Source organism: Eschrichtius robustus, chromosome 9, assembly GCF_028021215.1.
Source record: "Eschrichtius robustus isolate mEscRob2 chromosome 9, mEscRob2.pri, whole genome shotgun sequence".
Taxonomy (NCBI): domain Eukaryota; kingdom Metazoa; phylum Chordata; class Mammalia; order Artiodactyla; family Eschrichtiidae; genus Eschrichtius; species Eschrichtius robustus.
In genome coordinates, this window is record NC_090832.1 from 51,717,560 (window position 1) to 51,742,448 (window position 24,889).

At 46.5% G+C, this 24,889-nt stretch overlaps 1 protein-coding gene across 1 annotated transcript in view; it reads right to left on the minus strand.

The window, feature by feature from the left end:
• Positions 1-10,989, minus strand: part of FOXO3 (forkhead box O3) — a 118,086-nt gene extending 107,097 nt beyond the window's left edge. Inside the window, 2 exon segments of the mRNA XM_068551329.1 lie at positions 10,041-10,793; positions 10,929-10,989. Of these exon segments, the coding sequence (XP_068407430.1) occupies positions 10,041-10,658 (618 nt within the window). The 5' untranslated portion in view covers positions 10,659-10,793; positions 10,929-10,989.
• Between the last annotated feature and the right edge of the window lie 13,900 nt (positions 10,990-24,889).

The window sequence follows — 24,889 nt, forward strand, 5'->3', positions numbered from 1 at the left end:
CTGATTCTTAAATACTTCTGAATAATTCAGCCCAAACACCTACGAGGTACCTAGAAAATACCTGCTGCTACTTGGATGAGGACAACCACTCTATGTTCTATGCCCCATCGGAATTGTTGGGTTTTGTGGACATAAATGTATACAGAGGGGACGGGAGCCTGAAGGCTCAAGTGTGTTGAGACCCTGAAAGGCCTTGAACCAAGCATAGGAGGAGCTGAGGGGACTCCAGAGAGATTCTGGATTAGCCTTACTGCCACCATGGATGGCAGTGAAACTGATGGGGCTGCATCTTCTCAAGCCTGACTGGGACAGGGAAGAGAGAATTCTTCAAAACTCACTCTCCTTTCGCTGAGGACCCAGGCTGCTCCCTGCCCTTAAAGACTGACGACTGACAGTCCTAGACCAAATCGCTCAGCCAGACCTCATGGCCTTAGAGTAAACCTCAAGTCCACACTCCACAAGCACAGCCATTCCACCAGCTTCACGAAAGAGGCCAAAAAGTAGAAATTGAGTAAGCAGAGTGGGAGGGTTAGGGAGGGAGCCCAGAATACAGGCTAAGCGGGAGGGAGGGAGGGACGAGTTGCAGCAGTTCTCACTGGGAAATCAGGGGAATTCATGCCTCCCTTCTGTGCCTCAAAGCAGGATGAAGAAAGAAGAAATTTAAATTACCAGAAAGTAGGCGGGCTTCCCTGGTGGCGCAGTGGTTGAGAATCTGCCTGCCAATGCAGGGGACATGGGTTCGAGCCCTGGTCTGGGAAGATCCCACATGCCGTGGAGCAACTAGGCCCGTGAGCCACAACTACTGAGCCTGCGCGTCTGGAGCCTGTGCTCCGCAACAAGAGAGGCCGCGATAGTGAGAGGCCCGCGCACCGCGATGAAGAGTGGCCCCCGCTTGCCACAAGTAGAGAAAGCCCTCGCACAGGAACGAAGACCCAACACGGCCATAAATAAATAAATAAATAAATAAATTACCAGAAAGTAGCCTATCAATGATTAACATTTTAATTTTAATCTCAATAAAACCTTTTTTTGGGGGGTGGGGGCGGGCAAAATATGTGAAGGGGGGTCAAAAGATACAAATTTCCAGTTATAAAATAAGTAAGTCCTGGGAATGTAATATACAGCATGGTGACTGTAGTTAATATTTGTATATCTGAAAGTTGCTAAGATAGTAAATCTTAAAAGTTTTCATTACAAGAAAAAAAAAACGTTAACTAGACTTACAGTGATGATCATTTTGCAACACACATAAATACCAAATCATTATGTTGTACACCTGACACTAGTAATACTGTATGTCAGTTATATCTCAATTAAAAAAAATAAAATAAAACCTTTTTATTCTTCTCTTCTATCTACAACCCTTCCTGTCCCTCTCTTCCACCCCTGTGCTCCTGTGTTTGTTTCCTAGAGCTACCATAACAAATAACCACAAACTCAGGGGCTTCAAACAACAAAAACTTATTCTCTCACGGTGCTGGAGGTTAGAAGTCCAAAATCAAGGCATGGGCGGCACCATGCTCCCTCTGAAGGCTCCAGGGGAGGATCCTTCCTGGCCTCTGCCTAGCTTCTGGTATCTCCCAGCAGTCTGATGCTCCCTGGCTTGTAACTGCATTGCTCCAACCTTTGCCTCAGCCTTCATGCAGCCTTCTCTGCATCTACCATGTCCTCTCCTCTCCTCATAAGGATACAAGTCATTGGATTTAGGGCCCACGCTAATCCAATATGACCTCATCTTAATTTAACGAACTACCCCCGGAAAGACCCTATTTCCAAACAAGGTTACATTCTGAGGTTCCAGGTGGACATGAATTTGGGGGGGGATACTATTCAACCCAGAACAGCTGCCAAATGAAAATAAACCACCACCACCAAAATATGGGGCAAAGTGGAGGGAGATGACAAATTACAGCTGCACAGAACTACAGAACTTTAGATGATAAAAATGTCAAAGTTATCATCTCCAGTGGATCCATAACTACTAAATTTGAATTGGGAATAATGTAGCTTTTGCCTTTCTCTCACCCACAGGAAAATGAAATCTTGGAAAATATCAAAAGTCTCAATCAAAAGAGCACTAAAACACAGAACCATCCACTGACCCAGACACTTGACATACTGTGAAGTTTGGTATCAGGTATAGATGAACATTCACATATATTATCAAGAGTGGAGTAGTAAAAAGATGTAAACCAGGGGAAGACATTTTTCAGTTAAAAACGCTTTCATTTAACTATTTGGGGATGAGAATTGGACCATGGGTCTTAGAAGACCAAAGTTTCCTTTTAAAAAAGTTACCTTGGGTTTTTAAACACTCCCTCCTCCAAATTATCCTTTTCTAACAATGACATAAGCCTACACAGAAGCGCTTTAGAGTTCTTTTTTTTGTTGTTTTTAACCAAGGTATTATTTTAGCTATGTGGGGAAAAAAAACTTGAGATCAGTTTAAAGACTTGGGTACTCCCTCTGCTGGCTCTAAATTTAAAGAAAATTCTCAATGGTTTCAGGAGCCAAGTTATTAATTTCACTACACATCCAAAACACAAGGAAAAATATGATGTGGATTCTCCCACACATATACACGCAAAAGTCTTCGAAGAAATAAATAAGAAATTACAAAACACATACTGAAAACTGCCAAAGGCATCTGTTGGGTTTATTACGGGTTCACTCCAGAGGAAAGCTAATGCATTTGCTTATCTGCGTGTGGCAGGGGCCACTTCCGACCTTGGCTTTGCCCCACAAGCATGCCACAGCTTTCCTTGCTCTAAGCTCACCTCTCCACTGCAGGCCAGGGGTGCATCTGGACACCCAGGCATGGTGAGCCCCCAGAAGATAACCTGGCTTCTTCACCACAGACAATTATAGAAGTAGCAAATTAGTGCAGGTACCACAGGCCACCAGAGAACTTAGTCTACTTCACTTTGTAATGTTATCCCATAGTAGGGACTAACACACTCCAGAGAAAAAGCCTCAAGATTAAAAACACAAAAAAAGGTCCAAGTGAAAATGCACACTCTTGGGTGAAAAAAAAAAAAGCCCAGCTTGAAACATACTCTAATTATACATTTGTGTTTCACCGGGAAGGAGTGATACATCACAATATTCTATGGATGCTTGCTATTATACTTCTTTTTCCAACTGGGGAAACTGCAATACTGAGAAATGAAAGCTGTTCAGTCAAGAATAAAATGGTTAGATGCTGAGCCTGTCTGGGCAGTGATGCGATCAGAATCGGGATCTCCTATGATAATCACTATTTGAACCACCTATTCAGAAAACTGCTTCGGAAGAGTTGCACACTAGCCCTGGAAAGGTCCAGCTCAGACTGCTCGCTCTCTCTCCTTCCTTCATATGTGACTTCTATTTTCCAATCCATAAATAAAAAACTTCACGTACATCTAGGATTTATACCCCCAAATGCAGAACATTATGGACAACTTAGTTTTACACCACAGCTCTGCTCCTATAGTGGGTAAGTATATACGTTTTAGGCTGAACAATGCCATGGTGACTCTTTCTAGACAGTCATATTGATGCTGCATAAAGTGGGGTCCACACACACAGGGAAGACTTGATTTCAACCTTCTCTTAAGGAAAAGTCATCCGAAGATCAGGTTTCCCTCAGTTTCTGTGATGGGTAGTGACTGGCACTGATGAAGTTTTCGAGGACCTCTACACTAGAACTGCAGAAATAAGACACTACAAGAAATGCCTTAGATAGCAGAGCATCATTTCATAATTACACTACATCATATCGACACCAACGCCAGGAGGTCTGGGCCACCTTCATGGCTACAAGCATCCAAAAGACTCTACACATGACGTCACCCCACTCCTGAGTCACGTCATCCCCTTTCAGTGTCACTGTCCCAGAACAAGGCTAAGCTCACGGGCTGAGGACGTAATGATCCCAAGAGCAGATCCCAGCATCAGAAATGCTTCTGTCTGTTAGACACCTTCCTTGCTTTCAAGGCTTTTACACTGTAGTTGAGAATATACAGGAGTCACAGAAAAATGGCAAAAGGAACAGACAGGAGTCAGAGGGTGGGCAGGGTAGGGTGGGGTTGAGAGAGTAGGTTTTTCCAGCAAGGTGAGCGGAGAGTGCTGATGCAGAATGCAAAAAGAGAAACACAGCTACTGTCCTGCCAGCCAGCCTAGAGGATGGGGGAGGGGAAGCAGAGGAGAGAAAATGAAGTAAGAGTTTGCAGAAATGGAGATGACTCGAACAGCTGTGAAACCACAATGGTTAGTAACAGATATTACAGAACACTTGTGCCCTGGGTTCAGTTCACACAGACACTCTTAACTCCACCCCTGCTAGCTGTGGGTCCCTGAGGTAGTCCCCCACATGCTCCTGGCCTGTTTCCTCACTTGCAAAATTAAGTAGTTAGAGGATTTTTAAGACTTTGTTTAGTTCTGAATTTGAGGCAAGAAGCAATACAGATGATTCGACTACATCAAGGCTCCACATCTACTCCGAGAGGCCAGTCCTATACCACAGCCCCACGAGACAGAATTGGGGACCCCAGATTAGTCCAGGGCCACAGGCATGCTCTAATCCGGGTGGGCCTGGGAAGGCCCCAGCTTCTCCCAAACAAACCCAAACTGCAGGAGCCATGTGACAGCGGCCTTGCATCTCTAAAGCAAGCTGAAGATGATCTGCAGAGAGCTAAAAGCCAGCTCCAAGCCAGAGCTCAACTTCGACTTTGCCGTTTGCTGGTAACTTCTCTGCAGAGAGCCGAAGCACTAAGGAAAGTAGAAGTACAGAGGGGAAAAAGGGCAAAGAGAAGGGACAAGTTTACAGAGCACAGATTTGCATGTCTATTTTCTGTCTTCCCCCAAGAGAATACGAACTCGTATGAACTGGAACCTTATCTGCCTTGTGCTACCACTACATCCCTGGGCCCGGCAGACCGCCCTGCACACTGTATGCCGTTGATACATACTTGCTGAATGAATCAAATGGCATGAGATGCAAACGGGTAAAAAGGTTTTCTCTTTCCAACCTTTTACTCACTTACTGTACGCCAGCTGTTATCATCCACTGATACTAACCCACCTACATATGTGTCTTCCCCAGCTCCTTCTATAGCAGCAAAAAGCCAAAGTGGTCTTCAGGGCTCCTCCATTTGTGAGACAGGAAACGGTGAGGAGAAAAATGAGGAGTCAAAAATAGGAGCAAGTCTGTTCCTCACAGACAAGATGAATGAGTATGAAAACAAAATAAATTCCATATTCTCTCCAGCCCAGGGAATCTGGAATCTGATCAGCAATGGGTAATTTGGGTACCTCCCCAGAAGGCACTGGCCTAGAAAGTCTTATCTTTGCATTTTTATAAAGATCTTTGGATGAATGGTGTCTGCTAAACTTTTTGAAAACCAAGTAAATGATTTTTTAGTGGGACAAGGCTTCTTCATTAATTTTCCAAATAAAAATACCTTACAGGTTTTAAGTAAGCATCACAATTAGAGTATTAAAAAGTTTAACTACAAGATGTTCTTCTATGGTGTCATTCTCTTAAAATAGAATCCTCCTAAAAACTCCTAAAAATAAGTCTGCATAGTTTCATTTCATTTTCGAAGAAGGAGATAAACATATCAAAACAAACAGCTTCTTTTTAAAAGAGTCTCTCTGCTACACGGGGCTCACCGATCAAAGTCTAAAAGGGCCAATTTCTTCACCTCACAGGTCGATGACACAGCTTTGAAAAAGAAGAAAAACAGTCCCCCTGGTGTACTGCTGCTGTAGAAAGAGGAAGTATGTTAGTTGAGAATCACTGACGAAGACAGTACTGCCAAAGGAAATTACAAAACAGCATTTTAGCAACAGGGGCCAAGCTGCAGACAGATTCCTCATACATGGCACGACCGTAACTGGCCCTTTACTCCAGAAGGTGACTGAGGTCAAAATTAGAGGCCAATACGGAATTATTATGAGTTTGTCATTTTGAAATTGTTAAAAATATTTTTAAACATCAAAGTTGCAGTTAAAATAACATTTTTTAAACACAGTATGTTGAAAAGGAATTGGGTGCGTTCATCTAAAAAGCTAGAACAGTGAGGACGTGAGCAAGCTTTATGTGGCGGGTCAGCCCTCATCTTTCAACCTTGGGAAGAACTGGTGAGAGGACACATTCTCACATGAAGGAAGACTCGGTCTCTTGAAGAATCATCCTCTGCAGCAGCAGCAGAAGTCCTCACACAGTATCTTACATTTATGAAACTGTAGGAACCACCACAGAAACTCATGGCTGCCTAACGTGACTGTGCCCTGACCCATGGGAACCACAGATGTGTGGACGTGTGTAGGACAATCAGTAATAAATGGGCCTTACCAGGTAAACCCTGGAGTCCTAGAGGTCTGCCTGAGACAGGAGGAAACAGACAACTCACCAGCTCAATTACAGGTGCGATGGAAGTAAGCTGAATCTGAATTAAAGGAAATGTAACCTTTTCCCCTCTTAACCACATCTGATTATTCATTTCTACTTTCATGCCCGAGGTAAGGGAACCAAGGCAAGATAGCCATCACCTTTCTCCCTGGCACAGTTTGCATCCGACAAACTTCAGTTAACCAAGAGCTTCCTCCTTTTGTTAAAATGCTCTCTTTTTTGCCTCCTTCGTCACTTCATAGTTCCTAAGTATCCATCCTGATAGGCACCAGACAGCTTTAAAAACACTGTGCACTCACTCAGCCTCCATCAATAATCATCCATCTTCCAATGCTGAAACAATAACCAAGATTTTTTAGATTGAGAGGCAAATATGCTTTTCAGGAAAACAACTTCTACTTACATAAGACTACTCAGTATTTAATAAATAACCTTTAAAAAGGATCAATTTAAAGAGAAAAAACAGTGTAAAAAAGATCTCTAGAACAACGGCTACTAACTACCTCTGTACTAACTAGCTGTGTGACCTTAGAAAAGTGATTAACTTGAAGAATCAGGTTCTTCACCTATAAAATAAGGGGGTTGAAGGAGATCTGCAAACTTCATCCTGGCTGTACATTAAAATCACCTGAGAAACTTCAAAATAAAACTAAAACAACCCCACCAACCAATGCCCACACATCAGCCCAGTTAAGTCAGGTTCTCTGGGCACTGGTATTTTTTAAAAACTCCCAGGTAATTCTAACATGCAACCAGGATTTTGAGCCACTGGTCTCAATTCTGATCTCTAAGTCCTCTTTTCTAATTCAGTCTACGATCTTAGAGTGATAATTCTGGTTACAAGATCTCATAATACAATAGCCCAAAAAGCTACAAAAGAAGTAAGGCTTAGACCCTGCATATTATGCCTAAGTGTACACATGACTAGGAGAGGTTAACCTGAATTCTAGACATTTTTAGAAGTTAAAAACCTTCATGCATAACTCAGAATGAAAGTAGTGTGGTTTAAATGCACATGCATGCTTCCAAAATGACTAATCATGATAGAAATCAACTCCTGAAACTCGGATGCATGGAAATGGGTCACAATTAGCTCCTGACCTCTCCCTTGTCCCTCTTCTTCCACCCCCCACTAAACCACAAGCACAAAAAAGCTTGGCTATTAGTCATAATCGGAATGTGAAACCAGCAGCCCCAGTTTCAAAGGGCATTCTCCATCATCAAAGATTTGGAAGTTCCTGCATGGCTGCATCTTTTGATAAAGGTCATCTTACAAAAACTCTTCAACTAAATTATATCCCTATAGTCTTCAAGGATTAGTTTTCGTGTGATACTCAGAAATGGAATTGGTGTAAAATTTTCAAGTAAAAATACTCATAGAATATGCGACCTGTATTAAACATATTAGGGCTGGGCAGTTTCAATTCACAGTATTTCATAAGATCTTAGTTAAAGAAAGATGAGATAACAGAGAAGGAAAAAAGAAACCATGAGACCAAAAATAGTTAGGACATAAAACCACAAAGTTTATGACTAGGTCCAAAATCTCTATTGCAAATCCTGCAAGCTACATGAAAACATAATTAATCCGGTCTCAACTCATGGCTACTTTTGGTAATACCACTTTCTCACACAAATCTTAAATTCAGATACTATAAAAAATTCAAATACTATAAACTGGTATTATCTTTAACTATAAACACGATGCAAGAAACATTATTTGTGCAGTTTAAATTACCTTCATAATCTTAAAAATAATAAGAAAGGTAAAAACCCTTCCTATGTTAACTTTTTAACTAACTTAAAGCTAACTTTTAACTAATAGATTTTCTGCACCAAATTCAAAATATGTAGGACTAAATTTCAAGTGTGAGAAATTTAGAAAATATCCCACCACCCCCCAAAATCCATCTTCTTAGATCCCAGAAATTCACCCCTTCCTAACACTGAACATTGAGATTAACCCTTACTATCCACTAGGAAACTCAATTTTTAAAGGTATCACATTAGCACTGTTTTGAAATGAAACTCTCATCTGTTTCATAAATATCCCTCATATCACACAACTCATATTCCTTTGCAAAGCAATAAAATTAAATCAAATGTAAGATTCATAATATCAGCATTTGTTCAAGGATGAGATAGATTTGTGGAATAATATCAAAGCACACATTTTCCTTTTAAAGTATCTAAACTAGCCCTTCCCAATACTAGCCATAAAAAAAAATTTTAAAGGCACTTTGCAAGATTTTTTTAAAGCAAATTGGAAGTCAATAACACTAAATTCTTTAGCTTTTTCATACACTGACTCTTCTAAAGTGTTTCAGTTCTCCGCCTAAGGTCAAATTATTCTTATTTTACACACCCACTGGAATCCAGGAAGTACAGGGCTCCCCAAAGACAACGAAGGAAAGGACAGAAGGAGAAAGCAACTACCTCTTTAATTTAAAAAAAAAAAAAAAAAAAGGCTAACTTGTTAATAGAAGCAACTGACAAATGATATGTATCTCCAACTGCACAAGGCACAGGGCTCTCTTTTGCCTGGTACACATTCATATCTTAGGAGACGGGACCAGGAGGATGAGGTGCAAGAGCAAAGCAGCTGGGTATCAGCAGCCCAGCAGGGGCACAGGAGTTAATCTCTTTGGATGCCCAACTGCAGGAAGTCATTACATCATAGGCCTTTCCACACCTCTCTCCTTACCATGTGTCCAGTGCCCCAAGAGGCAGAAAAGGAGCAGTAGAGAGCCTCTCTTCAGGTTCACTTATAATAATAGGTAGAAGCCATTACAGTCCAGCCCTGCCAGCAAACCTCCCTCCCAAAGGCTTAGGTGAAGCGCCAGGCCCCGGTCCTCCACACCTGGAGCCCATGCCTCAGACAGGGCCAGAGTCCAGGCCTCAGTGGGGAAGTAGCAGGTGCGGCTAGTCCCTGTCGAGGTGGCAGGGCTGGCCCGTTCCAGGTCCCAAATCATCTCAGAGGCTACTCCGAGGCAGGTTTGCTGTTGAGACATCTCTGAGGAATACAGGTGTCAACACAGGCAAGGAAAGGGAACCGGCCAGGAAAAGGTTTACAACCACTGCTTTTTGTCATGGGATCGATATGCCTGTGGGAATTAATTAACACCCACAAGCCCGAAACTTGGACACAAGGGTTCTCATCCAGCTAGTCACAACACACCATGCTCCTGCGACCAACTGAAAACCACACATCCAACCTCACCTCCGGGCACCGACTCCCAAACACGTCCCCTCACTCCACCCGCAGCGGCCTCGCGTGCACCCACTACCGGGAAATCGACTCCAAAGTTGGCCGAGGACCTACCTCCTCTGCGATGACCCAGGAATCCGGCAAATGCACTCCTGTCTGTCTGTCCTTCCCTCGCTGGCGTCCCTCGCGCCCTCTCCTCACCTGGCCATGCCCGACGCTTCCCCAGGAGCCTCCTCTCCCCCTCCCGCCGCCTGCGCGGCCATCCCCGGGTTCCCCTCCTCCGGGGTCACACAGAACCCCCAAAGCCTCACAGCGGAGGCTCTCCCTGCCAACCCCTCTCCCCGGCGCCCGCAGGCGCGCTCCGACGAATCGAAGGCGCGTCTCGCAATGCGCAGGAGGCCCGGCGGGTCTGGCCGCCCGCCCCAGGTGGGTACGCACCTTCCAGCCGGCAGAGCTGTTGCTGTCGCCCTTATCCTTGAAGTAGGGCACGCAGCGCACCATCCACTCGTAGATCTGGGACAGAGTGAGCCGTTTGTCCGGGGAGCTCTCGATGGCGCGAGTGATCAGGTCGGCGTATGACAGGTTCCCCCAGGCGTTCCGCCGCGACGAGCATTTCCTCGGCTGCCCGGAGCCCCCAGCCGTCCCCGGCTGCGGCGGTGGCAGTGTCTGCTGAGGCTGCAGCAGCGTCTGCGTCCCCCCGCTCAGCGCGCCCACCGCGGGGGCTGGCCCGGACCCGGGGTCCTGCCCTCCGGGAGCTAGCAGCCGAGCCGAGTCCTCCAGGAGCAGTCCAGAGCCCAGCGGGCCGCCCGCGCCGCCGCCGATCGCCATGGCCGAGCCGGCCCTACCGCCGCCGTCCTCGTCGTCTTCATCGTCCTCCTCCTCGGGGATCATGGAGTCAGCGGCCGCTTCCCCCGAGGGCTTGGCCGGGCTCCCCTGGAGCTCCGGCCTCTGCAGGGGCCACGTACAGGAGCGCGGCCGGCTTTGGGGCTCGAACTCCGGGTCCAGCTCCACTTCGAGCGGAGAGAGCGGGGCCGGGGAGGCCGGCGCCTCTGCCATCTTCGCCGCCCGCCCGCCCGCGGCTCGGGCTCTCGCGCTCTCCTCTCGCGCCGGGGCGGGGTGCGGCGGGGGAGGGACGGGGGCGCCGCGAAGGCTCGGGCTCCCGGGCGCCGCCGTCGCCGCTACTGCCGCCGCCTGGGGAAGCACGAGAGAAGAGAGAAGGAGAGTTGGTTATCCCGGGCTGGAGCCCAGTCCTCGGCGAGTCCTCGCCCGCCGCCGCCGCCGCCGCTTCCCGATCGCACCGCGCCCGCCTCCCAGGAGCAGGCAGACCTGGAGACGTGCGTCCCGCGGACCCGGCGCAGCAGACGCGGCCCCCCTACCAGGCCGCTGGGGAGACTGGAGCGAACGGACGGACTCTCACGGGGCACTCCCCACTCCCCCGCCGCCGCCGCGGAAGCTGCAGGTCTCTCCTGGGCTAGGTGGCGGGGCGGGGAAGAAGGGGGAGGGGCGGGGAAGAAGGGGGAGGGGCGCGGGCCGCGCCTTTAAAGCGGGCAGCAGCCCGAGCTGGCGCAGCCCAGCCGCGGTCGGAGCCCGAGTCTGGGCGGGCGTGCGTTTGTTTATGTTTCGCTCCGGCCCGCTTAAGTGCTTCCCGCGGCGACGCCGCCAAAGTCTGTGGCGTCTTCGGCTCTTCTCCCAGTCCCTGGCCCTGCCGCCTCCGCGCCCCCCCTGCCACCCCCCTCCTAGCGGAGGGCCCAAGCCCGGGGAAGGCGCGGGCAGCTCCCTTCTCCCCTCTTCGCCCGCGGGCTGAGAGAGTGAACGTGGGTCCGAGAGCAAACGGGCCCTTGTCACTTCCAGAAAAAAAAGAAAGAGGGAAGAAGGGGGGCAAGGAGCTCGGCGGGTATTCGCAAAGGGTCGAGCCGAGCAGCAGCGGCCACTTTGGGGGTTTGTGTGGTTTATTTTCCCGCGGGCGTCGTGTACTCCACCCCCTTCCCTGTAAAGAGCGAGAGGAGGGGGCAAGTCGGAACGTCAATCTTCCAACAGGTCAGGAAGCACCAAGTCTCCCGGGCCGCCAGAAAACCCGGACCAGCACGTTCATCACCTCCTTGCTCCCGCTGCTGCCATCTTGACAGTTTCCCCCCTTCACTCAAGTCCTTTAAAAACACTAGCGGGAGAGAAGAGGGGCGCGCACACCGAGTCACGGGGAGGGAAAAGGGAAGCGCCTGGCCCAGCTCAGAAGCAGATCCGGAGTCACCGGGAAGGCGGCCGACCCGCTGCACAGCTCCGGCGCCTACCTGGGTTCCTTCCCTTCAGGGACGAGGGGGGAGGACTCACAATCCCGCGCGGGGCCGGGGCAGGGCGAGGAGGGGGCGCGCAACCTCGGCCAAGAAGAGGCGCTCCGGCCGCCGCCGCAGCCCGCCTGAAGAACCGCCTGTCAGCCTGCGCGCTGCTGCCTTCCACATTCCTCCTCCTCCCTTCCACGAGCAGGGCGGCCGCGGCAGCAGCACAAAGTTATAGACACACGCAGGGTGCCTCAACCTAAGCTGACGGCGGGCGGGTCCCCGCCCAGGGGGAGGGCTGGGCGGCGGGCCCGGGTGTGCTGGTGTGCGTGTGTGTGCGCGCGTGTCTGTGCGCGCGCGCGCGCCTGCGCGACTCGGCCCCGCGGAGCCGCGGGCTTGGGTGTGAGACCGCGCGCCGGAGGTCGGGACTCCGCAGGCTCCAGCAGCGGTCCCCGCCGGGCTCCTCCTCTCTCCCGCGAGCCTCAACGACAACAAAGCGCGGCGCTGGCCCAGGATAAGGGGGGGGGGGGCCCGCAGAGCCCCAAACCCTCCACCAGCGCAGTCGCGTGGCCTCCCTGACTCGAAGCAGGGCGCCTGGCACCGGGGGGTCCCCAGCTAGCGCGTCCCTCCGCCAGGCTCTGCGCCCGCCCTGGTGTCCGGTTCCCCATTAGAACCCGACACCAGGTAACACCCGAGATAAGATGCTGACCGCAGATGGCAAGGGTTACCTCAGCGTGAAAATACTGGCAAGCGAAGATGTTGGTGCCCTCAGGACTTCGATAAACCAATGCCCTCAGATTTGATCAGGCACCAAGAGGTTTGCACTAACCTAGGACGCTTGACCGCAATCATGTTTCACATTTCGTGAATTTCACGGCAAACGAGGGGAGAAGTGTTAACTCGGGAGAAAAGCAGATTATTCCACATTCCTAAATGCAAGAACAAATTTTGAACAACTGTGAATGGGAAATAATGAGTCTAATTTTTAAATGACGGCAAAACACCTAATTGTGCATTTTTTACTTTTTAAAAGAAAAGTACTCCTTTAGGTTTAGAAAAATATCTTCACAAGTCCTTATCTGACGATCAGTACCCAAAGTCGTTCATTTGTGCACTAAGAATGCAATACATGCGACACGCACACCAAAATTCTATCCGCTTTGGTTTATAAATATCTTTCCCCGCCCCCACCCCCCAAAGCCTTCCAAGTCACTAGAAATATCTTGGAGCCCAAAGCGGACTCCGCAACAACCCCGTACACAAAAAGGTCCAACCCAGCGTACCCAGGAATCCGCCCACCCGGCCGACTCCAGGCTCCGGGCTTTGCGCAGGACCCGTCACTCAAGTGACGCGCGGCCCCGCCCCTGCACCAAGCTAGTTCGACGCGTACAAACAGATGATGTCATTGTATCCACAAGCGCGTGACCCGGGATCTCTGCGCCGCGTCGCCATTCGCTGCGCCGCTTACTCGTCAAGCCGCGCCGCTTACTCGTCAAGCCACGCCGCGCGCTGACTGGCCGCGGCCACCCGTCACCAGGCCCCAGACGGCCCTCTCCGCCCCCCGCCTCCGCCCCCCAGCAAATAATAAACAATCGAGTAAAATTCGAAGGAAGGAAGGAGAGGATAGAGAGAGGGCGAACCAGAAGCCAATCCTCCGCGCACTGATGGGAGGGAGAGTGAAAAGGAGAGGGACATGAGAGGACCGGGGAGGGGAGGGAAGGAGCAGACCTGAGACGATGTGTCCAGCCTCGATGAGGTGGCATCAGGGGAGGAAAGTTGGAGAGCATTCTGCGGGGCACGCCTGGTAACACGGGGGGCGCTAGGGCCCGGCAGCGGCCGGTCTCGGGGCTCCTGGGCGGTGCGCGGCCCGCCGAAGGGGCGGAGACTGGGCCGCGCTAGCGCAGCTCGGGCGGAGCCGCCAGACACGTGCGGGAGAAGGGCGGGCGCGCGCGTGGGCGCGCCTTACAGGCTCGCCGTGAGCGCGCGGCACCAGCAGTAGCGCGCGCTTGTTTACCAGCGCACGTGGGTGTTATTTTTAAACGGAATGTTGTGTTGGCAGCTCAGCCGAGTGGCGGGCGCGTGGGGCCGCCCGCGCCGGCTGGGGGACGCGGCGGGGCCCGCGCCACGGCCTCTACGAGCGAAGCTCAGGGGCCAACAAGGCTGTCCCCACTGCGGGCATCTTGTGCAGCCGGCCGCTCCGGCCGGGAGCCTGATTGCGAGTTTCGCGCGCTGTCCAAGCCCCTACCGAGACAAGTGTTCTCGCCGCGGAACGCTGCCTTTTGTAAGCTCGGCCTCGGCTCCCTCATTCACATCCCGGGAACAAAGCCACCTCTTTCTTTTCGCCCTGGAGGCCGCTCCAGGCCGGGCTCCGCGGCCACCCGTTCTGGAGTAGATTTCACACGTTCACACACTCACTGGCACAAAATACCGTCCACGAGGTGGATTCCCATCACCCTTCGAGGTTTGTGTCCTTGCTCCCTTGCTCCTAATGTCCCCGGTCCATCTGTGCCCGTCTCTTGGGCACACATCTCTGCCCACGTACAACTGCGCTTCTACTTCGGGTTGTCTGCGGAGGGGGAGGTCTGGGGTAGAGGTCTCTGACTGCTTCCTGGGCTTGACCCTCTGCGTGCGGCCCCTCTCCTCTCGTTGTGTGCCTGCCCCGCTGAGAAGCCCAGAGTTTGCATTTTCGTTTATAAGCTGGCAGTGTGGAAGATGATGTACGATCACAGCTCTCAGCTTCAAGTGCCCAAGGCTGAGTAGAATTTGTTACAGAGTCTGATTTTCTGCTTTGCACGAAGAACCAGGAGGCCAGATTACCCAGGGCTTTGCACTGTGGTAGAGCATAAAATCCAAAGAACTTTCAGTTGCTTCTTTTTAATACTTTAACACACTGTAAAAGAAATCACCCTTTTTCTTCTCTAAATCTAAGCAATCCTTTGTCATTAAGACGTAGAAAGAATGTGTTTACACTGGCCAGGCTCTCAGCCATTATATTTTCACTATAAACATGTTGAGTGTCCATTTACAGAATGCATATCCCAAGGGCATTCCAAAAAAAATGAAAGAGTTAAAAGATTCAGTAGATTAATTGAGCTCACTGTGACCCTCTTGGTGATTAACAGGGGTAGGGACATAATAAAGCTCTTTCCCTCAAAAAGCTTTACAGTCTTAGGGGGATGAAACGTTTAAAAGTTCAGTATTTCAAGAGCTTAAAAGCAGTACAAGACAAATACAAGAGGTCATACATACAGTGTTGGGTAATTTTCTAATGAGTTGAGGATCAAAACTTCAAATGGCAGTGACTATAAACATTCAGTCTGGTAAATGTGAATCTTACCCAAAGAATTAACACTTGTAATGTGTCCCTATAGGCAAGCCTTTGAAAACTCAGAGTGATTGTTCCCTTTTAGCCTGAAATTGCTTTGACCTTTGCTTTCTTCTTGAAGGCTTCCTTGGCCCTTCATTTCTTCACCCAAGTGTTTAGTATAGGAAAGCTGAATAAGTTATGGTTGTTGATTAGGAAAGAGTGCCAGCATTACCTTTGCAGTAGAATTTTTAATCAAAATTTTCCCTACTTATCATACCGTGTTTATTTCTACAATGATTTAAGGTGGTAACTGTCCACTCCATTTTGTAAATTCAGTCACTGGAGGAACAAACATTTTTTTAAAAAAATTTACCTGAAGAAGCTAAGTAATCTGCTAAAACTGTTATCCTTATAAAACAGGAAGAGACATTAGATATCTCTCCACTATGTGAGGACACAGTGAGAAGGTGGCTATCTGCAAGCCAGGAAAAGAGTTCTCACCAGAAACCAAATCCTATTGGAAGCATGATCTTGGATTTCCCAGCCTCTGGAATGTGAAATTATTTCTTTGACCAGAAGCAGTGCCATGTTAGAGCACTGGAATCACAACTAAATGCTGAACAATCACTGACAGGAAGACACTGGAACTCACCAAAAAAAGATACCCAACATCAAAAGACAAAGGAGAGGGCTTCCCTGGTGGCGCAGTGGTTGAGAGTCTGCCTGCCAATGCAGGGGACATGGGTTCGAGCCCTGGTCTGGGAAGATCCCACATGCCGCGGAGCAACTGGGCCCGTGAGCCACAATTACTGAGCCTGCGCGTCTGGAGCCTGTGCTCCGCAACAAGAGAGGCCGCGATAGTGAGAGGCCCGCGCACCGCGATGAAGAGTGGCCCCCGCTTGCCACAACTGGAGAAAGCCCTCGCACAGAAACGAAGACCCAACACAGCCATAAATAAATAAATTAATTAATTAATAAATTTAAAAAAAAAAAGACAAAGGAGAAGCTGCAATGAGACAGTAGGAGGGGCACAACCACAGTAAAATCAAATCCCATAACCGCTGGGTGGGTGACTCACAAACTGGAGAACACTAATAGCACAGAAATCCACCCACTGGAGTGAAGATTCTGAGCCCCACGTCAGGCTTCCCAACCTGGGGGTCTGGCAACAGGAGGAGGAATTCCCAGAGAATCAGACTTTGAAGGCTAGCAGGATTTGATTGCAGGACTTTGACAGGACTGGGGGAAACAGAGACTCCACTCTTGGAGGGCACACACAAAGTAGTGTGCTCATCAGGACCCAGGGAGAAGGAGCAGTGACCCTGTAGGAGACTGAGCCGGGCCTACCTGCTAGTGTTGGAAGGTCTCCTGCAGAGGTGGGTGGTGGCTGTGGCTCACCACGGGGACAATGACACTGGCAGCAGAAGCTATGGGAAGTACCCATTGGTGGGAGTCCTCCTGGAGTCTGCCATTAGCCCCACCAAAGAGCCTGTAGCCTCCAGTGCTGGGTCACCTCAGGCCAAACAACCAACTGGAGGGAACTCAGCCCCACCCATCAGCAGACAAACATTAAAGTTTTACTGAGCTCTGCCTACCAGAGCAACACCCAGCTCTACACACCACCAGTCCCTCCCATCCGGAAGCTTGCACAAGCCTCTTAGAGAGCCTCATCCACCAGAGGGCAGACAGCAGAAAAAGAAGAACTACAATCCTGCAGGCTGTGGAATGAAACCCACATTCACAGAAAGATAGACAAAATGAAAAGGCAGAGGACTATGCACCAGGTGAAGGAACAAGCTAAAACCCCAGAAAAACAACTAAATGAAGTGGAGATAGGCAACCTTCCAGAAAAGAATTCAGAATAATGATAGTGAAGATGATCCAGGACCTCAGAAAAAGAATGGAGGCAGAGTTTGAGAAGATGCAAGAAATCTTTAACAAATACCTAGGGACTTCCCTGGTGGCACAGTAGTTAAGAATCCGCCTGCCAATGCAGGGGACACGGGTTCCAGCCTTGGTCCAGGAAGATCCCATATGTCACGGAGCAACTAAGCCCATGTGCCATAACTACTGAGCCTGCACACCACAACTACTGAAGCCCTCGTACCTAGAGCCTGTGCTCCACAACAAAAGAAGGCACCTCAATGAGAAGCCCACGCACCTCAACAAAGAATAGCTCCCGCTCGTCGCAACTAGACAAAGCCAGCGCACAGCAACAAAGACCCAACACAGCCATAAATAAATAAATGGCCGCCTCCTTTAAAAAAAAAAACAAACACCTAGAAGAATTAAAGAACAAACACCTAGAAGAATTAAAGAACAAACAAACAGAGATGAACCATACAATAACTGAAATGAAAACTACACTAGAAGGAATCAATACCAGAATAACTGAGGCAGAAGAACGGATAAGTGACCTGGAAGACAGAATGGTGGAATTCACTGCCTTGGAACAGAACAAAGAAAAAAGAATGAAAAGATATGAAGACAGCCTAAGAGACCTCTGGGACAAGATTAAATGCACCAACATTTGCATTATAGGGGTCCCACAAGGAGAAGAGAGAGAGAAAGGACCCGAGGAAAATATTTGAAGAGATTATAGTCGAAAACTTCCCTAACATGGGAAAGGAATTAGCCACCCAAGTCCAGGAAGCGCAGAGAGTCACAGGCAGGATAAACCCAAGGAGAAACAGGCCGAGACACATAGTAATCAAATTGACAAAAATTCAAGACAAAGAAAAGTTATTAAAAGCAACAAGGGAAAAATGACAAATAACATACAAGGGAACTCCCATAAGGTTGACCGATGATTTCTCAGCAGAAACTCTGCAAGCCACAAGGGAGTGCCATGATATATTTAAAGTGATGAAAGGGAAGAACCTACAGCCAAGATTACTCTATCTAGCAAGGATCTCATTCAGATTCGATGGAAAAATCAAAAGCTTTACAGACAAGCAAAAACTAAAAGAATTCAGCACCACCAAACCAGCTCTACAACAAATGCTAAAGGAACTTCTCTAAGTGGGAAACACAAGAGAAGAAAAGGACCTACAAAAACAAACCCCCAAAATTAAGAAAATGGTAATAAGAACATACATATTGATAATTACCTTAAATGTAAATGGATAAAATGCTCGAACCGAAAGACACAGACTCGCTGAATGGATACAAAAACAAGACCCGTATATATGCTGTCTACAAGAGACCCACTTCAGACCTAGGGACACATACAGACTGAAAATGAGGGGATGGAAAACGATATTCCATGCATATGGAAATCAAAGACAGCTTGAGCAGCAATACTCATACCAGATAAAATAGATTTTAAAATAAAGAATGTTACAAGAGACAAGGAAGGACACTACATAATGATCAAGGGATCAATCCAAGAAGAAGATATAACAATTATAAATATATATGCACCCAACATAGGAGCACCTCAATACATAACGCAACTGCTAACAGCTATAAAAGAGGAAATCGACAGTAACACAATAATAGTGGGGGACTTTAACACCTCACTTACACCAATGGACAGATCATCCAGACAGAAAATTAATAAGGAAACACAAGCTTTAAATGACACAATAGACCAGATAGATTTGACTGATATTTATAGGACATTCAATCCAAAAAGAGCAGATTACACTTTCTTCTCAAGTGCACATGGAACATTCTCCAGGATAGATCACATTTTGGATCACAAATCAAGCCTCTGTAAATTAAAGAAAATTGAAATCATATCAAGCATCTTTTCTGACCACAACGCTATGAGACTAGAAATAAATTACAGGGAAAAAAATGTAAAAAGCACAAACACATGGAGGCTAAACAGTACGTTACTAAATAACCAAGAGATCACTGGAGAAATCAAAGAGGAAATCAAAAAATACCTAGAGACAAATGACAATGAAAACACGACGATCCAAAACCTATGGGATGCAGCAAAAGCAGTTCTAAGAGGGAAGTTTGTAGCAATGCAATCCTACCTCAAGAAACAAGAAAAATCTCAAATAAACAATCTAACCTTACACCTAAAGGAACTAGAGAAAGAAGAACAAACAAAACCCAAAGTTAGTAGAAGGAAAGAAATCATAAAGTTAAGAGAAGATATGGCCTTTATTATGTTGAGGTAGGTTCCCTCTATGACAAACCCACAGCAAGCATCATACTCAATGGTGAAAAACTGAAAGCATTTCCACTAAGATCAGGAACAAGACAAGGATGTCCACTCTCGCCAGTCTTTTTCAACATAGTTTTGGAAGACCTAGCCACAGCAATCAGAGAAGAAAAAGAAATAAAAGGAATACAAATTGGAAAAGAAGTAAAACTGTCACTGTTTGCTGATGACATGATACTATACATAGAAAATCCTAAAGATGCCACCAAAAAACTACTAGAACTAATCAATGAATATGGTAAGGTTGCAGGATACAAAATTAATGCACAGAAATCTCTGGCATTCCTATATACCAACAACAAAAAGTCTGAAAGAGAAATTAAGGAAACACTCCCATTTACCATTGCAACAAAAAGAATAAAATCCCTAGGAATAAACCTGCCTAAGAAGGTGAAATACTTGTACTCAGAAAACTATAAAACACTGATGAACGAAATCAAAGATGACATAAACAGATGGAGAAATATACCATGTTCTTGGATTGGAAGAATCAACATTGTGAAAATGACTATACTACCCAAAGAAATCTACAGATTCAATGCAATCCCTATCAAACTACCAATGGCATTCTTCATAGAATTAGAATAAAAAATTTTACAATTCGTATGGAAACACAAAAGACCCTGAATAGCCAAAGCAATCTTGAGAAGGAAAAATGGAGTGGGAGGAATCAGGCTCCCCAACCTCAAACTATACCACAAAGCTACAGTAATCAAGACAGTATGATACTGGCACAAAAACAGAAATATAGATCAATGGTACAGGATAGAATGCCCAAAGATAAACCCACACACATATTGGCACCTAATTTACAACAAAGGAGGCAAGAATATACAATGGAGAAAAGACAGGCTCTTCAATAAGTGGTGCTTGGAAAACTAGACAGCTACATGTAAAAGAATGAAAATAGAATACAACCTAACTCAGGGGACCTTCAAGATGGCGGAGGAGTAAGACGTGGAGATCACCTTCCTCCCCACAAATACATCAAAAATACATCTACATGTGGAACAACTCCTACAGAACACCTACTGAACGCTGGCAGAAGACCTCAGACTTCCCAAAAGGCAGGAAACTCCCCTCATACCTGGGTAGGGCAAAAGAAAAAAGAAAAAACAGAGACAAAAGAAGAGGGACGGGACCTGCACCTCTGGGAGGGAGCTGTGAAGGAGGAAAAGTTTCCACAAACTAGGAAGCCCCTTCACTGGTGGAGATGGTGCGTGGGAAGGGGGGAAGCTTTGGAGCCACAGTGGAGAGTGCAGCAACAGGGGTGCAGAAGGCAAAGTGGAGAGATTCCCGCACAGAGGATTGATGCTGACCAGCACTCACCAGCCTGAGAGGCTGGTCTGCTCACCCGTCGGGGCAGGTGGGGCTGGGAGCTGAGGCTCGGGCGTTGGAGGTCAGATCCCAGGGAAAGGACTGGGGTTGGCTGCGTGAAGACAGCCTGAAGGGGGGTAGTGTACCACAGCTAGCCGGGACGGAGTCCAGGAAAAAGTCTGGAACTGCCTAAGAGGCAAGAGACCATTGTTTCAGGGTGCATGAGGAGAGGGGATTCAGAGCACCGCCTAAACGAGCTCCAGAGATGGGCACGAGCCATGGCTATCAGTGCAGACCCCACAGACGGGCATGAAACGCTAAGGCTTCTGCTGCAGCCACCAAGAATCCTGTGTGCAAGCACAGGTCACTATCCACACCTCCCCTCCCGGGAGCCTGTGCAGCCCGCCACTGCCAGGGTCCCATGACCCAGGGACAACTTCCCAGAGAGAACACACGGCGCACCTCAGGCTCTTGCAATGTCATGCCGCAGGCTCACCCGGCATTCTGTACCCCTCCCTCCCTCCCTCTGGCTTAAGTGAGCTCCCAAGCTCCCTCTGGCTTAAGTGAGCCAGAGCCCCCTAATCAGCTGCTACTTTAACCCCATCACGTCTGGGCAGGGAACAGATGCCCTCAGGTGACCTACATGCAGAGGCAGGGCCAAATCCAAAGCTGAACCCCAGGAGCTGTGTGAACAAAGAAGAGAAAGGGAAATTTCTCCCAGCAGCCTCAGGAGCAGTGGATTAAACCTCCACAATCAACTTAATGTACCTTGCATCTTTGGAATACCTGAATAGACAAGGAATCATCCCAAAATTGAGGTGGTGGACTTTGGGAGCAACTGTAGACTTGGGGTATGCTTTCTGCATCTAATTTGTTTCTGGTTTTATGTTTATCCTAGTTTAGTATTTAGAGCTTATTATCATTGGTAGCTTTGTTTATTGATTTGGTGGCTCTCTTCCTTTATATATATATATTTTTTCCCTCTTTTTTCTCTTTTTGTGAGTGTGTATGTGCATGCTTCTTTGTGTGACTTTGTCTGTATAGCTTTGCTTTTACCATTTGTCCTAGGGTTCTGTCTGTTGGTTGTTTTTTATTTTCATTATTATTCTTTATTTTTTAGTATAGTTTTTAGCACCTGATATCATTGGTGGATTTGTTTACTTGGTTGCTCTCTTCTTTCTTTCTTGTTTTTAATTACTTTTTTATGCTTTTATTTTTAATAATATATTTTTTAATTTTTAATTTTAATAATATTATTCTTTCTTTCTTTCTTTTTCTCCCGTTTCTTCTCAGCTGTGTGGCTGAAAGGGTCTTGGTGCTCTGGCCGGGTGTCATGCCTGAGCCTCTTAGGTGGGAGAGCTGAGTTCAGAACATCGGTCCACCAGAGACCTCCCAGAGCCACGTAATATCAATTGGCGAGAGCTCTCCCAGAGACCTCTGTCTCAATGCTAAGAACCAGCTCCACTCAACGACCAGCAAGCTCCAGTGCTGGACACCCCATGTCAAACAACTAGCAAGACAGGAACGCAATGTCACCCATTAGCAGAGAGGCTGCCTAAAATCATACTAAGTTCACAGACACCCCAAAACACACCACCAGATGCAGCCCTGCCCACCAGAAAGACAAGATCCAGCCTCATCCACCAGAACACAGGCACCAGTCCCCTCCACCAGGAAGCCTACATAACCCACTGAACCAACCTTACCCACTGTGCGCAGACACCTAAAACAACAGGAACTATGAAACTGCAGCCTGCAAAAAGGAGACCCCAAACGCAGTAAGTTAAGCAACATGAGAAGACAGAGAAATACACAGCAGATTTAGGAGCAAAGTAAAAACCCACCAGGCCAAACAAATGAAGAGGAAATAGGCAGTCTACCTGAAAAAGAATTCAGAGTAATGATAATAAAGATGATCCAAAATCTTGGAAATAGAATGGCGAAAATACAAGAAACATTTAACAAGGACCTAGAAGAACAAAAGAGCAAACAAACAATGATGAACAACACAATAAATGAAATTAAAAATTCTCTAGAAGGAATCAATAGCAGAATAACTGAGGCAGAAGAATGGAGAAGTGACCTGGAAGATAAAATAGTGGAAATAACTACCGCAGAGCAGAATAAAGAAAAAGAATGAAAAGAATCAAGAACATTCTCAGAGACCTCTGGGACAACATTAAACGCACCAACATTCGAATTATAGGGGTCCCAGAAGAAGAAGAGAAAAAAGGGACTGAGAAAATATTTGAAGAGATTATAGTTGAAGACTTCCCTAATATGGGAAAGGAAATAGTCAAGTCCAGGAAGTGCAGAGAGTCCCATACAGGATAAATCCAAGGAGAAACACGCCAAGACACGTACTAATCAAACTATCAAAAATTAAATACAAAGAAAAATATTAAAAGCAGCAAGGGAAAAGCAACAAATAACATACAAGGGAATCCCCATAAGGTTAACAGCTGATTTCTCAGCAGAAACTCTGCAAGCTAGAAGGGTGTGGCAGGATATATTTAAAGTGATGAAAGGGAAAAACCTACAACCAAGATTACTCTACCCAGCAAGGTTCTCATTCAGATGCAATGGAGAAATTAAAACCTTTACAGACAAGTAAAAGCTAAGAGAATTTAGCACCACCAAACCAGCTGTACAACAAATGCTAAAGGAACTTCTCTAGGCAGGAAACACAAGAGAAGAAAAAGACCTACAATAACAAACCCAAAACATTTAAGAAAATGGTAATAGGAACATACATATCGATAATAACCTTAAATGTAAATGGATTAAAAGCTCCCACCAAAAGACACAGACTGGCTGAATGGATACAAAAACAAGACCCGTATATATGCTGTCTACAAGAGACCCACTTCAGACCTAGGGACACATACAGACTGAAAGTGAGGGGATGGAAAAAGATATTCCATGCTAATGGAAATCAAAAGAAAGCTGGAGTAGCAATTCTCATATCAGACAATATAGACTTTAAAATAAAGAATGTTACAAGAGACAAAGAAGGACACTACATAATGATCAAGGGATCAATCCAAGAAGAAGATATAACAATTCTAAATATTTATGCATGCAACATAGGAGCACTTCAATACATAAGGCAAATACTAAGAGCCATAAAAGGGGAAATCGACAGTAACACAATAATAGTAGGGGACTTTAACACCCCACTTTCACCAATGGACCGATCATCCAAAATGAAAATAAATAAGGAAACACAAGCTTTAAATGATACATTAAACAAGACGGACTTAATTGATATTTATTGGACATTCCATACAAAAACAACAGAATACACTTTCTTCTCAAGTGTTCATGGAACATTCTCCAGGATAGATCATATCTTGGGTCATAAATCAAGCCTTGGTAAATTTAAGAACAATGAAATTATATCAAGTATCTTTTCCAACCACCATGCGATGAGACTAGATATCAATTACAGGAAAAAAACTGTAAAAAATACACACACGGAGGCTAAACAATACACTACTAAATAACCAAGAGATCCCTGAAGAAATCAAAGAGGAAATCAAAAAATACCTAGAAACAAATGACAATGAGAACACGATGACCCAAAACCTATGGGATGCAGCAAAACCAGTTCCAGGAGGGAAGTTTATAGCAATACCATCCTACCTCAAGAAACAAGAAACATCTCAAATAAACAACCTAACCTTACACCTAAAGCAATTAGAGAAAGAAGAACAAAAAAACCCCAAAGTTAGCAGATGGAAAGAAATCATAAAGATCAGAAATAAATGAAAAAGAAATGAAGGAAACAGTAGCAAAGATCAATAAAACTAAAAGCTGGTTCTTTGAGAAGATAAACAAAAGTGATAAACCATTAGCCAGACTCAACAAGAATAAAAGGGAAAAGACTCAAATCAACAGAATTAGAAATGAAGAAGGAGAAGTAACAACTGACACTGCAGAAACGCAAAAGATCATGAGAGATTACTACAAGCAACTATATGCCAATAAAATGGACAACCTGGAAGAAATGGACAAATTCTTAGAAAAGCACAACCTTCTGAGAGTGAACCAGGAAGTAATAGAAAATATAAGCAGACCAATCACAAGCACTGAAATTGAAACTGTGATGAAAAATCTTCCAACAAACAAAAGCCCAGGACCAGATGGCTTCACAGGCAAATTCCATTAAACATTTAGAGAAGAGCTAACACCTATCCTCTCAAACTCT